This window comes from Chlorocebus sabaeus, chromosome 21, assembly GCF_047675955.1.
Source record: "Chlorocebus sabaeus isolate Y175 chromosome 21, mChlSab1.0.hap1, whole genome shotgun sequence".
NCBI classification, from domain to species: Eukaryota; Metazoa; Chordata; class Mammalia; order Primates; family Cercopithecidae; genus Chlorocebus; species Chlorocebus sabaeus.
Window position 1 is genome coordinate 49,254,209 of NC_132924.1, and position 15,041 is coordinate 49,269,249.

General features: G+C 39.9%; 1 protein-coding gene and 1 pseudogene across 2 annotated transcripts in view; one reads left to right on the plus strand and one right to left on the minus strand.

Moving 5' to 3' along the window:
• Positions 1 to 526: 526 nt before the first annotated feature.
• Positions 527 to 15,041, minus strand: part of C21H7orf78 (chromosome 21 C7orf78 homolog) — a 76,563-nt gene continuing 62,048 nt past the window's right edge. Inside the window, exons 3-5 of one of the 2 annotated variants that reach the window (XM_073008652.1) lie at positions 14,409 to 14,551; positions 12,118 to 12,197; positions 527 to 1,780 (exon numbers count right to left, since the gene is read on the minus strand). In XM_073008652.1, the coding sequence (XP_072864753.1) occupies positions 1,777 to 1,780; positions 12,118 to 12,197; positions 14,409 to 14,551 (227 nt within the window). In that variant the 3' untranslated portion in view covers positions 527 to 1,776. The remainder of the gene's footprint in view (positions 1,781 to 12,117; positions 12,198 to 14,408; positions 14,552 to 15,041) is intronic. The other variant, XM_038004683.2, reaches the window with a different exon arrangement.
• LOC140709566 (small ribosomal subunit protein eS26 pseudogene) lies at positions 3,622 to 4,061 on the plus strand (annotated as a pseudogene).

Here is a 15,041-nt window from a genome sequence, read left to right on the forward strand (position 1 = left end):
AAGTTGTCCCAGGTAAGCAACTAAGAGTCTGGAGTTCGGAAGATATTTCAGTACTGGGTATATATATATTAGGAAGTCTTGGGTGTGAACATCTGATTGGTGACATTTAAACCAATAGGAATGAATGACATTAGGAGGCTGAGATGGGAGAATCAAAGCCAGGAGTTTACAATGGGCCACTGTGTCACTGTACTCCAGCCTGGGCAAGAAAGACCCTGTCTCTAAAAAAAAAAAAAAAAAAAAAGATGAGATTACCAAGAGAGTGTATATAGATAGGAAAGAGATCAGGCCTAGGACTAAGTCCTGGGGCATTTCAGCCTTTCTTGTCACATAAGCTGAGTAAATTCAGGTCTCTGATTTATTTACTCCAGTTTTGCTGCATTTATTTTTCTAAAGAGCACATTTCTTTTCATGAATTACACATTAAAATTCCAGGGAACTTAAATTATGCAAAATATCCTTTGGGAAATGATTTAATTTCATTGCCTCATCTTTCCACTTAATGTTGCTTATGTAAACAGAGCTATTAAATACTTACTTGCCTTTATTTCAGTAGCTTTCATATTGAAATTGGAAAGGTGATAGGATAATCCATTCGATAAAACTGGCAATAGCATTAAATCCTACCCTCCCCTTTTATTAATTTTAAATTATAATCATCAAATCTTGATCAAAAACAAAGAAGTTTCAAGTCATTTGTTTTCTTTCCCTCAAAATGTTTAAACAAAAATTTAGAAAAGTATTTTAACATGTTAAAAGACAGACCTTTCCTTCTAGTTGGAACTATAAGTTCCCCAAGCCTGATGATCATTAAGAAGGACATTTAGTATTTCTGTTACTTGGGGATCTTCTCTCTTTTGATATAGTTGAGTGTCTCAGAGAAGCTTCTTAAAGTGTATTAGAAAAAACTGAAAAAATGAAGATTCAAATATTGATATCAATATACCATAAACATACTAAGTAAATGTTGATTGTTTTAGCCTATGCCACCTTGTATATGTGAACACAAAGCTCATACATATACTCTTTTTTTTTTTCAGAAATAACACTATCACTAACCATCTGACATCCTATGATTCCTGAAATAAAATCTATTTCTAGGAACAATTGAAACCATAGAAGAACTTCACTGTGTCATGAATTAAACTTGCCTTTTTTCTTTTTGTCTTTGGATGACATCTCCTGGGAAAGTGCCCCATTTATATTTGAATGACTTCAACTGTGGTTGCTACCTTGTCCTGTATTTTTTAAAGTAAAAATATTGGATTTTTAAGTATTACTTTCCCACACAGCGTAACAGTCATCCTTTAGTAGAATATATGCTGTATCCAGAGAATTCTTATTTCTATGAAGGATACAAACAGATAAAATTTGCAATCTTTGGCCTTAGAGAAACGTGTGGTCAAAATTAGTAAGCATTATTGTTGTTTATTTGTCTTATATCAGTTTACCTGAGACTACAGCATCTCTTTAACTTTGGACATTAACAGAAAGCACAACATTATCAGCATTTCCACTCATAGTTGCAAGATCTAACTTTCACAGACTAAATCAGAAGCCTGATGATTGGATTCTGATCCATGTGGTAACAAGGGAATTTCAAATTATGCAACTTTCCTTTGTTGTTTTAGCACTTTCTCAAGCCTCTGAGAGAGTGCAGATTTCCGTAGAATCCAGGAAGGTGCCAGAACTCATTCATGTTCTCACTGGGAAATGCACGGGAGATGAACATTCAGGCCAGAGTTCAGGGAGCCCTATGCTGTTTTGGTTCATCAGCTATCTAAATGAACAAAAGAGAAATGTGTGAGCAGAATTCACTGAATCAGCTTCTATAAAGGGTGAGACTTACCTGACAGGTCACTCCTGGGACCAGAAACTTGGCTGCAAATGCTAGATGTCATTTGCTTAATCCTCTTATTCACTATTGAAATAACTAAAACCAAGCTTATAAAGGCATGATAACAAAAAAGAATGGTGGAACACGACTAGAACTATGATGTGGAAGTAGAACTATACTCTGTTGGCCAAATAGTCAAATTTATTTTTCGTACTTATCAGAAAGCATCCACATGCAACTGAGGGCAACAGTACAAGGTGTTTTGGAGTGCCATCTTGAATAAGTGATGTTAACATTAAGTTCCCAGTGAAGACTTTAGTTTCCCAGCTTATAAAATTATAACAATAATAATTGTCTCCAATAATAATAATAATACCTGACTAAACATTACATGGTCTGAAGACAATTGAGTGAGGTTATGCCTATGAAAATGATTGCACATTACTGAGTTTGATTTATAAATGCCAATTAAATGCTGCAAAAACTAAGGACTTCTAAATACATCCTGTCTTACACAATTCAACTTTTCCTTCTGTATTAGCACCAGTAGGGTAGAATAGTGCAGGGAAGCACTACAATGAGGCTTCTCACTTAGGTGAGGGGAGGTAGGAGCGCCTTTAGAGAAGTACTACAAGTTTTTAAATGATGTGGAAATGGGATGTGTTTCCTGTTGTCTTGAAATGGGGGAAAATCCTCAAAGCTAACACTAGGAGACAGGTTGGTTCCTTCAAACCAAAGGAAGTCAACTTCCTGATTTCTTATACATGGACAAGAGTTTTCCTTTATATAAACTCCTATGTTCCATTGAAACCAACCCAATAATCCCATAGACTGTTCTTTCTGATGCACGTAGAAATTGACCTTTCTGGTCTTAAAACTTGAAGCTTACATTTGTTTTATCTGAGTTCCTTCCTCAGGAAAGGACCTTCAGGCCTCTTAAAAAGGTTTCCAAGAACTGAAACTCACCAGATCATGACATCCTAACAATGAGAAGTCTGGAGCCCTCATTCATCATGATTGCATCCTTGCCCCTCCCTAGTTTCTGTTTTCTTACATATTGTTACATTTCTTTCTACAGAAGAATGTTATATAAACCCATAGGTTTAGTTGGTCAGAGAGATGGATTTGAGCCTGAGCTCCCATCTCCTTGACTGCAGCACCTGATTAAAGCCTTCTTCCTTGGCAATTCTCATGTCTCAGTGATTGCCTTTCTGTGTGGTGAGCAGCAGGACCTAGACTAAACCCCTGGTGTTTTGGTAACACCATCAAGAAACTGCTAGAAGTTCTATCCCTATGGGGCTTTTTAAAAGGTAAATAGGCCAGACCACCTACTATCACCCTCTCTTCAGTACAAATTAAGGAATTGAACAATCAAACATCTGAAGGCCTTTTTTTTTTTTCTTTTTTGAGACAGAGTCTCACTCTGTTGCCCAGGCTGGAGTGCAGTGGTGCAATCTCGGCTCACTGCAAGTTCCGCCTCCAGGGTTCACGCCATTCTCCTGCCTCAGCCTCCTGAGTGGCTGGGACTACAGGGACCCATCACCATTCCTCACTAATTTTTTTGTATTTTTAGTAGAGATGGGGTTTCATTGTGTTGGCCAGGATGGTCTTGACCTACTGATCTCGTGATCTGCCTGCCTTGGCCTCCCAAAGTGATGGGATTACAGGTGTGAGCCACTGGGCCCGACCCTGAAGGCTTTGCTTTTTAAAGGAGGCATCATTACCCGTGGGGGAAAGCCCTGAGAAATACCCATTTCTGATTTCTGTGAGAAAGGAAAAAATAAGGTAATCCCGCTCTCTTCGGTCTGTACGTCCAAAATGACAAAGAAAAGAAAGAACAACGGTCGTGACAAAAAGGGCCATGGCCGTGTGCAGCCTATTCGCTGCACTAACTGTGCCTGATGCGTGCCCAAGGACAAGGCCATTAAGAAATTCGTCATTCGAAACATAGTGGAGGCCGCAGCGGTCAGGGACATTTCTGAAGCGAGCATCTTTGATGCCTATGTGCTTCCCAAGCTGTATGTGAAGCTGCGTTACTGTGTGAGTTGTGCAATTCACAGCAAAGTAGTCAGGAATCGATCTCATGAAGCCCGCAAGGACCGAACACCCCCTCCCCGATTTAGACCTGTGGGTGCTGCCCCACATCCCCCACCAAAACCCATGTAATGAGCTGAGTCCTTAAAGACTGAGACAGACTATTCTCTGGAGAAAAATAAAATGGAAATTGTACTTTAAAAAAAAAAAATAAGGTAATCCCTGCAAAGCCAATTCATGAATGCTCAGGATTATCATTTATAAAGATTAAGGGTGCATATGAGTGAAGGAAACCAGCAGGCTTGCTCTGTATGAATGCTTGCTGAGCTACAGAACTGCAACGACCACCTGTGGAGCCCTTTAGTACAAGATGTTTTGGGAGCTCCTGGTAGAGGAGTGGTTTCATATTATGTCCCCAAGAGGTTTTAAGGATGTGCATTTGTTTATAAAGCATCCTGTCTACTGCTTATCTAGAGATGCAAAAATAGGTGGCTCACATTGTGAGGGAAAGGGGAAAGGAAAACAGGGGTCTTCTGTACTCACGCCATTTGGTGAGCTCTACGGAGGGTTCTGTAAACACATTGAATTAATGAAATTGATGAGCTCCAGCCATCTTGTGAGTAATCCCACCGATGATAAGGTGCCTCTTATCAGACCTGTAAGAGGTAGTGGGCTGAGGCAGGGACTTAGGGCAAGTTACTGGATGTTGGTTCTCAGAGGACTGTGCCAAATGAGGCCTCTGTCTAGCACAGAGAATAATGCGCAAAAATGTCCTCCACAAGCCAGTCACTATTTGGACATCAGCCACACAGAGGATGTCATGGCTGATTACAGTAGTCTCTGTTACCTGGGCTTTTTGCCCCTGTTTCTTCCATTTCTCCTCTGCACACCAACACCTTGGAGATAAAAGGCAGACCAAGAAGCAATGGAGTGTGATTGAGACAGGTGCAGAAAGAGAGAAACAAGAGACAACATTCTCTTCCCCAGATCCCGGAGCTATAGGGCAGGCTTTTGTTGAAAACAGCAAGAAATTTTGAATTGGATGTGAGATTAGAATGTTAATTTAGAATGAATGAGGCTTTCTTTCCTTCTTTTTGAAATTTAAAACAATTACAAAGAATCTCCCAATTAAAAAATTATTAAAGTTTTACATATACATATAATAGTGCATAGATATTAAATAAATATTTCTATGGAGTATCACAAAGTGAATGCATCTATGTAACCAACATCAAGGTCAGAAAATACTACATTTCCAGGACCTAGAAGGTTATTGTACTCCTTCCCTTCAAACCAAAGGAAGTCAACATCCTGATTTCTTACACATGGACAAGAGTTTTCCTTTATATAAATGGAATAATAATACAGTATGTACAGATATGTGTGTGTATATATATGTTGTACATATATATAGCATCTGGCTTTTAAAAAACTCCTAGGTGTGTTTGTGAAACTCATCCCCATTACTTGTATATAGCAACATTTTGTTCATTTTCTTTGCTGTATAATCTATTGTATAAATACACCACACTTGATGTATCCATTCTATTATTTATTGGCATTGGGCTTGTCTCTAATGTAAAGGTTATCACAAGTAATTCTGCTATAAGCATTCCTATATATATCTTTTAGTGCATACAAATATATCGTATATATCAGCTAAGTATACAGCATTTATAATGGAATTTTGTGTCACAGGTTATATGTATGTATACATTCAACTTTAGAATATATTGCAAAATATTTTTCCAAAGTACTTGTCCCAATTCTTCCCCCTCAAGCAGTGTATAGGAGTTCTAATTGCTCTACACCCTTGCCTATTGATATGGTTTGGCTGTATCCCCACCCACATCTCATCTTGAATTGTAACTCCCACAATTCTCATGTGCCATGGAAGAAACCCAGTGGAGGGTTATTGAATTATGGGGGCAGGTTTTTCCTGTGCTGTTCTTGTAATAGTGAATGAGTCTCACGAGGTCTGATGGCTTTAAAAATGGGAGTTTGCCTGCACAAGCTCTGTTCTCTTGTCTGCTGGCATGTTAGATGTGCCTTTCACCTTCTGCCATGATTGTGAAGCCTCTCCTGTCATGTGGAACTGTAAGTCCAATAAACCTGTTTCTTTTGTAAATAGCTCAGTCTTGGGTATGTCTTTATCAGCAGTGTGAAAATGAACTAATACAGTAAACTGGTACCAGTAGACTGGGGTGTTGCTGAACAGATACCTGAAAATGTGGAAGTGACTTTGGAACTGGCTAACAGGCAGGGGTTGGAACAGTTTGGAGGGCTCAGAAGAAGACAGTAAAATGTGCAAAAGTTTGGAAATTCCTAGAGACTTGTTGAATGGCTTTGACCAAAGTGCTGATAGCGATATGAACAATAAAGTCCTGGCTGAGGTGGTCTCAGATGGAGATGAGGAACTTATTGAAAAGTGGAATAAAGGTGACTTTTGTCATGTTTTAGCCAACAGACTGGCAGCATTTTGCCCCTGGCCTAGAGATTTGTGGAACTTTGAACTTGAGAGCGATAATTTAGGGCATCTGGCAGAAGAAATTTCTAAGCAGCTAAGCATTTAAGATGTGACTTGGGTGCTGTTAAGGACATTCAGTTTTATAAGGGAAGCAAAGCATAAAAGTTCAGAAAATTTGCAGCCTGACAATGCGATAGAAAAGAAAAACCCATTTTCTGAGGAGAAATTCAACCTGGCTGCAGAAATCTGCATAAGTAGTGATGAACTGAATGTTAAGCCCCAAGACAATGAGGGAAATGTCTCTGAGACCTTTGTGGCAGCCCTTCCCATCACAGGCCCAGAGGCCTAGGAGGAAGAAATGGTTTTGTGGGCCAGGCCCAGGGTCACCATGCTGTGTGCAGCCTAGGGACTTGGTGCCTTATGTCCCAGCTGCTCCAGCCATGGCTAGAAGGGGCCAACATAGAGCTCGGGCCATGACTTCAGAGTGTGCAAGCCTCAAGCCTTGGCAGCTTCCACATGGTATTAAACCCGTAAGTGCACAGAAGTCAAGAACTGAGGTTTGGGAACCTCCGACTAGATTTCAGAAGATGTAGGGAAACATCTGGATGCCCAAGCAGAAGTTTGCTGTAGGGATGGGGTCCTCATGGAAAACCTCTGCTAAGGCAGTGCAGAAGGGTAATGTGCTGTCAGAGCCCCCACACAGAGTCCCCACTGGGGCACCAACTATTGGAGCTCTGAAAAGAGGGCCACTGTCCTACAGACCCCAGAATGGTAGATCCACTGACAGCTTGTACTGTGTGCCTGGAAAAGCCACAGACACTTAACACCAGCCCATGAACGCAGCTGGGAAGGAGGCTGTATCCTGCAAAGCCACAGGGGTGGAACTGCCCAAGTCCATGGGAACTCATCTCTTGTGTCAGCGTGACCTGGATGTGAAACATGGAGTCAAAGAAGATCATTTGGAGCTTCAAGGTTTGACTGCTGTGCTGGATTTCAGACTTGCATGGGGCATGTATCCCTTTTGTTTTGGCCAATTTCTCCCATTTGGAATTGCTGTATTTACCCAATGCCTGTACCCCCATTGTATCTAGGAAGTAACTAACTTGCTGTTGATTTTACAGCCTTATAGGCAGAAGGGACTCACTTTGTTTCAGATGAGATGTTGGACCGTGGACTTTTGAGTTAATGCTGAAATGAGTTAAAACTTTGGGGGACTGTTGGGAAGGCATGATTGGTTTTGAAATGTGAGGACATGAGATTTGGGAGGTGCCACAGGTGGAATGATATGGTTTGGCTGTGTCTCCACCCAAATCTCATCCTGAATTCCCACATGTTGTGGGAAGGACCCAGTGGGAGTGAATTGAATCGTGGGGATGGGTCTTTCCCATGCCGTTCTTGTGATAGTGAATGGGTCTCATGAGATCTTATGGTTTTTAAACACAAGAGTTTCCCCGCACAAGCCCTCTTTTTGTCTCCTGCCATCCACATAAGATGTGACTTGCTCCTCCTTGCCTTCCACCATGATTGTGAGGTCTCCCTAGCCATGTGGAACTGTAAGTACAATAAACCTCTTTCTTTCATAAATTGCTCAGTCCTGGTTATGTCTTAATCAGCAGCGTGAAAATGGATGAATACACCTATGCTTCCTGTTGTTTATCTTTTTATTTTAGCTATTTCAGTGGCTGTGCAATAGTAGTCCATTGTGCATCTTACTGCATATTTCCCTGACTACTCATGAAGATGAACACATTTTCATGTTTTGTCATTTAGAGATCTTCTTGTATGAAGTCTGTTTTCTTCCTTCCTTCTTTCCTTCCTTCCTTCCTTCCTTCCTTCCTTCCTTCCTTCCTTCCTTCCTTCCTTCCTTCCTAACTTCCTTCCTTCCTTCCTTCCTTTCTCTCTCCCTCCCTTTCTTTGAGACAGGGTCTTGCTCTGTCACCCAGGCTTGAACGCAGTGGAGGGAACAGTGCAGCCTCAACCTTCTGGGCTCAAGTAAACCTCCTGCCTCAGCCTCTCATGTAGCTGGGACCACAGGTGTGTACCACCACATCTGGCTAATTTTTTAAATGTTTTGTAGAGACAGGATTTCCTAATGTTGTCCATGCTGGTCTCAGACTCCTGGGCTCAAGAGTGCCTCCCACTTTGGCCTACCAGTGTTGGAATTACAGGAGTGAACCACCATGCCCAGCCTCCTGTTATTTTCCATTGAATTACATGCCTATTTCTTATTTATTTGCATGAGTTCTTTACATATTATTAATATAAGCCATTTTCTTGCTTATATGAGTAGCACATATTTTCTCTAAGCTCTCTGTCTGCCTATTTACTCTCCTAATGATGTATTTTGATGGAAGTTTGTAGTTTTAATGTTCAAGTAGAACATTCAATAATTTTTTTTCTTGAAAAGTGCTTTTATGGTTCTTTTAAATATATCATTTAATTCTCCAAATGTATTGCAGAAATGTTATTATTTTCCTTTCACATTTAGGTCTGTAATCCACATGAATTTTTTTCTTTATGCACGATGTGAAATACAAGTCATATATATTTCTTATCCTGAATTTTTCATGGCTGAACATAATCTTAAATTACAGAAAAATTTTAAATTGACTTACATAGCTTTTTCATGGCTGAATGTGAGTTTAAATTACAGAAATGACAAGGCTAGTACAAATGAAGTATTGAAAATCTATAGACTCTGCCAAAGTTGTTCTCAAGCTGAGGGGAGGGAGATCCAACACAGCATATTTAAAATTCATGATTTGAGAAAAATAAAGCCATTTTATTTGAACCTTCACAGGGATCTGTTTGCTAAATATATCAAATATTTTTTAAAAATGAAAAAATAAGAGGAACTACAACTTCAGAAGAAAACATTTCTATTTTGAGAAACCTGTGAAATACTGAGGTAGATTTGCTTTTGAAGTATGCTTCCCAGTGACACCTAGGAAAGTTGAAGTTCTGACTGAGGCTAGAGGCCATGAATTCACAGTGTTACAGGCAGCGGTAATGATATATGATTTTCTGTAACCACTGTAAGAAACTTTTAGTGGCTAGGGGCCCAGCACGGTGGCTTACACCTGTAATCCCAGCACTTTGGGGGGCCAAGTCAGGTGGATCACGAGGTCAGGAGATCGAGACCACCCTGGCTAACACAGTGAAACCTCATTTCTACTAAAAACACAAACATTTAGCCAGGCGTGGTGGCAGGCACCTGTAGTCCCAGCTACTCGGGAGGCTGAGGCAGGAGAATGGCGTGAACCCGGGAGGTGAAGCTTGCAGTGAACTGAGATCGAGCCACTGCACTCCAGCCTGGGCAACAGAATGAGACTCCATCTCAAAAAAAAAAAAAAAAAAAAAAAAAAAGAAAAGAAATTTTTGGTTGCTGGGTGCTGTGGCTCACGCCTGTAATCCCAGCACTTTTGGAGGCCCAGGCAGGTTAATCACCTGAGTTCAGCCTGGCCAACATGACGAAACCCCTTCTCTACTAAAAATACAAAAATTAGGCCGGTGTGGTGATGGGAACCTGTAATCCCAACTATTTGGGAGGCTGAGGCAGGAGATTCATTTGAACCTGGGAGGTGGAGGTTGCTGTAAGCCGAGATCACACCACGGCACTCCAGCCTGAGTGACAGAGTGAGACTCCATCTCAAAAACAAACAAACAAACAATAAAACAACAACAAAAGAAACCTTTGGTGATGGACTACCATGTCATTTTCTTTTATGTTGAGCCACCAGTTACCAAGCTCCAGCACATCAATTATAGAGGAGAAGCTCCTACTATGCTACAGGAATCAAGAATTTTATATATGTACAGCAGGATGTTTGCAATTTAAGGTAACCATTTTGTAAACTTTGAAAGGATAAATCCATATCCTAAATCATTAGTAGGATGACTCTGTACCCACCACTTAAAACAAATTCTTGTCCATTTGGAGATAGCTTTCTGGTCACATATCTACTCTTTTTATATTCATCTGTCATGTGGTCCTCCTAAAGATAGCTGTCTGCTGACCGTTCACTCTGTACTCCCTCATAAAAATCTGAAAATTAATCTTACTGAGTAGCCTCTTTAATCTTTCAGAAAGCTCTTGACTTCATTAGTCCCTAGACATTATATATATGTTATTTTGTACACAAAAAATACACAATTTTGAATTGTTATTCATAAAATACTTAGATAGCAATTACTAAGTGTCATGTGCTATGTTCCAATTGTTTCACAAATACAAATTTCGACTATTCATAGTGATACAGGAGTTAAGAAAAAATTACTTAGGCAGATAGGGTATGGGAGGCTTTGGTAAGGTTCTTCTATTTTTTGAGACAGAGTCTCACTCTGTCACCCGGGTTGGAGTGCAGTGGCGCAATCTCGGCTCACCGCAACCTCTGCCTCCCAGGTTCAAGCGATTCCCTACCTCAGCCACCTGGGTAGCTGGCATTACAGGCGTCCACCGCTACACCCAGCTATTTTTTTGTATTTTTAGTAGAGATAGGGTTTCACCATGTTGGTCAGGCTGGTCTTAAACTCCTGACCTCGTGATTTACCCACTTTGGCCTCCCAAAGTGTTGGAATCACAGGCGTGAGCCACCATGCCTGGCCAGGTTTTTCTTTTTAATGAAAAGCAGCCCCAAATCATTTCCTAACAAAGAGCAGCCTGTAAAATTGAGCTGCAGACACAGACAAGCAAGCTAGAAGCTTCCACAGGTGAATTCCGTAGGAAATAACTACCTGGGACTAGGCATGTTCAAAATGGTGGCTCCATCATCCCTTCCTTTGCCAGCCACCCGTACAGTAGGGAGCAGACAAGATGGCCACTGGTCAAGTGGAGAGTCCATTTGCATAATAAGATTAGGGTGGAGTGGCCAGCCTTCCCATAGGCTATGTAAATGTCATATCTGATCGAATCAATCTGTGGGCTCTATTTAAATCAGACACCGCCTCCTCCAACCTGCCTATAAAATCTGCTGCAGTAGGCCTGCCTTCCCCTTTTTCCGACGTTTCTCTCTCTCTGGAAAGGAGCTTCTCTCCTTTCTCCTTTCTTCTATTAAACTTTCTGCTCCTTAACCCACCCACATGTGTCTGTGTCCTGAACTCTTTCTCAATGCCAGACAATGAACCATGGGTAATTCCCCAGACAATGCAGCCATTTCAATAGTAACTCTGCAAAGTCGGTACTATTATTACTGTCATTCTACAGATGAGAAAAGTAAGCCACAGGTAATATGTTACTTTACCATGGTCATGCAAGGCCATATCTCTATATTATCATTAACAGTAATAGTAATAATTGAATCAAGAAGATATGAGGAACTGTGCCAGCAGTTTATATATATCATCTTATTTAATTCTCCAAAAACCTGAGAAAATAGGATCAGAAAATTTAAGCAAATCATCCAAGATCACAAATTATAGGTGGATTACTCTTAATTTGAACTTATTTCATCAAACTCAAAGCCCAAACTCTGTTACATTAATCTGTCCTCCTCCCCACTTCTCAGAGATGACATTGACCTGCGAATAAAGAGAGCTGTGAGAGGTGATTATGCACCTAGGAAATAGGTTGCAATGAAATTCTTAAATACATTGTTAATGGGACAGGATTTTTTGAGGCTTCACTTAAAGCAGTTAAGCACCATGCAACTATTTCACCTACAGTTCCTATGACAGTAGAGCACTTATATGATAAAATATATTTTATTTAAAACAGAAATTGAATAGTAATGTTAAAGAGTTAATGTAAGTATTTAACAACACATCCTAATTTTTTGCCCACCTGCTCTTGCATATCTTTGTAAACTTTTCTTCCACACGATCCATAAATGCACTGTACGCATCACGTTGCCTTCTATGTCTCTGAAGGAAAGTGGTACAAAGGAAGTTAGTAAAAGCAGACATGTATTAACTTTAATTACTTGTTAAAATTTGCTATTTAATAATCTTTGCTTTAAAAGTGTATCTGTATTCCAGATTCACATCTCATTCTGCTTAGACATAAAGGGAAGCATCCTTATGTGACTAGGGCAGAATTTCAGCCAGGGTAAAAGTATGTGCTCTCTACATTTTTTTCTGTGAGTGTATCACAGAGCTGTCTTTTCAGGCCTTCTCACGTGTCATTCTCTAAACTTCTCATGATTTCCAATGAGATAAGAGGAAATTTGGGAAAAATTTCTTACAATATTTGAGCCTTTGTAAAACAAAAATAAAATTTTAAGGCCCCCCAATCAAATGAATGGACCCCCTTCATGAGTGAGGGAACACAAAGAAACCTGAAAAAGAAGTTCAGACCCTGATGGGAAGAGAAGGTGAGAAGGTGGGACATGGCTCATTATACCCTCCTCCCTTTGGAACTCAGGCACAACTCACCAGCATTAACATTAAAACAGATCTCAAGACTAACAAACAAAACAAACAGCTCTTTGCAGCAATAAGATACCAATTTCAACCTGACTCTAGTGTAGCATCACGTGACAGATAGCAGGCCCTGGAGGAAATAAAAGTATTTTACCCCCAAATACACTTTTTTGGCATCTTTCAAAATGGCCCTGCAAAGCTGTCTCTCTTTTGCAGACAGTCTCATAATCTTTTAAGGTCTGAGAAGAGACCTTCACATCTATTGTCTCTGAAGCCCGCTACCTGGAGTCTTCGATTACATGACAAGAACCTTGACTTCCACAACCCCTACTCTTTACCTTAACTCAAGCTGACTTAACAGACACAGCTTAACTCTTTCAGCCAATTGCCAATTGGGGAATCTTTGAATCTGAGGTAGGAGGCGGGACTCAACTCCAGACCAGATGGAAGACTGGTTGAAATAGGGAAGAGGCATTGAAAGCATTTCTCCATGAGACAGCCCCACCAGTGTCATGACAGTATACCATTGCTGTGGCAACATCTGGAAGGAAACACTTCTTTTCTAGGAATTTCTGGATAGCCCACCCCTTAATTTGCATGTAATTAAAAGTGGGTGTAAATATGACTGCAGAACTGCCCCTGAGCTGCTGCGCGGAGCGCGCTGCCTGTGGGGAGTCCTGCTTCACAAGGAGCAGTACCTCTCCTGCTGCTGTACTCAATAGAAGATGCCATCTAACACTACAGGCCCACCCTTGAATTCTTTCTTGGGTGAAGCCAAGAATGTTCCCGGCTATGCCCCAGTTTTGGGGCTTACCCACCCTGCATCAAATCTACTTATGACCTGGAAGCCTCCAAGCTTTGAGATGTCCTTCATTTCCAGGCCAAACCAATGTATACCTTACATGTATTGATTTATGTCTTTGCCTGTAACTTCTGTCTCCCTAAAATGTACAAAGTCAAGCTGTGAACTAACCACCTCGGGCCACATGTTCTCAGAACCTCCTGAGACTTTGCTACAGGTCATGGTCATCAATTTGGCTCAGAATAAACCTCTTCACATATTTTACAGAGTTTGGCTTCTTTCATCAACACCTTATTCTACTATAGCTATTACTTAAAATAACCATAAAAAGTATGTAGCATTATTATAAATGCTAATTTATAATATAGCATTCAGATGTGATCCATCCTAATCCAAATAAGAAATGTAAAATAATACAAATTAACTCTGAATTAACACTTAACAAACGGTACCATAACAGTAATTATAGCATGCATGTGTGTATGTTATTTCCATGTGCTTTTTAATACATTACAAAGTGCTTTTAGCTTTTATAATAATTTATTATAATTATAAATTATAACCCACATCATAAATAATGAAAAAGACTTAGTATCTTGTCTGAAGTTATTAGAAAGTAAAAGAACAGGAATACTCTGATCTCAAAAGCCATGCTCTTAACTAATATTCTGTATTTTCCCACTAGAATACACTTATTCTTTTATCAGGATCTAGAAAGAAAAGAAAAAAAAATCCAAAATTCTAGATAATCCACTATTTGTATTTCAAAAAAAAGCAGCGGCTATATGCTTTATTTTTAAAGACAGAAATATATTTTATACTACAACAAATAAAAAACTCCTGCACTAAAGCAATTGTCGACAACAGTGCTGGAGACATTTTCCAACAGCTATAGAGAAAGTCAAACTCACTGTATATGAAGCAGATCTAACAGGCCATGGGGCTTTTGTCAAAATTAGTTTTGAATCCCAGGTGCATTCACGATGCTTGTGGGTGATAAATCTTTTTGTAGTGTTCTTCTGTTTATCATCTTTTGGTAACTGGTACCCGTATACTAGAGATACGAAGACAAATGAGAGGCTTAGCAACAAGACGTGTCTTTGTTCACGATGTTTCTCAGATACGGTATCAGTTTTGGAGATCAGGACCCAGGAGTGGTAAGTCGCTGGATAATTATAGATGAAAATCTAAACAAAACTTTTCTTGTTCTTTCTGCCAGTCCCGCTGGAGTTAAATCTGGCTTTCTTCAAACTCCAATTCCAGTCCTACGTTTTATTTCTCTGGACCTGTCTTTCTAAAGTATCTCCTATTGGATGGTATATTTTGCATTCTATCTTGTTTTACTTAAAGTATTTTTGAGGTCAGGGGCTGGGTCTTATAAAGTATCTTTGGTTTTTTCTACCAAAGTGAGTTACGCATAGCATATACTAGGAAAGTTGACATGTTCCGTTTTAATTACACAGCTAGATGACACTTTTATAAGTATAACACATGGTAAAATGTGGACAATATTTGTAAATAAATTATCTTAGTTTTACAGGTAT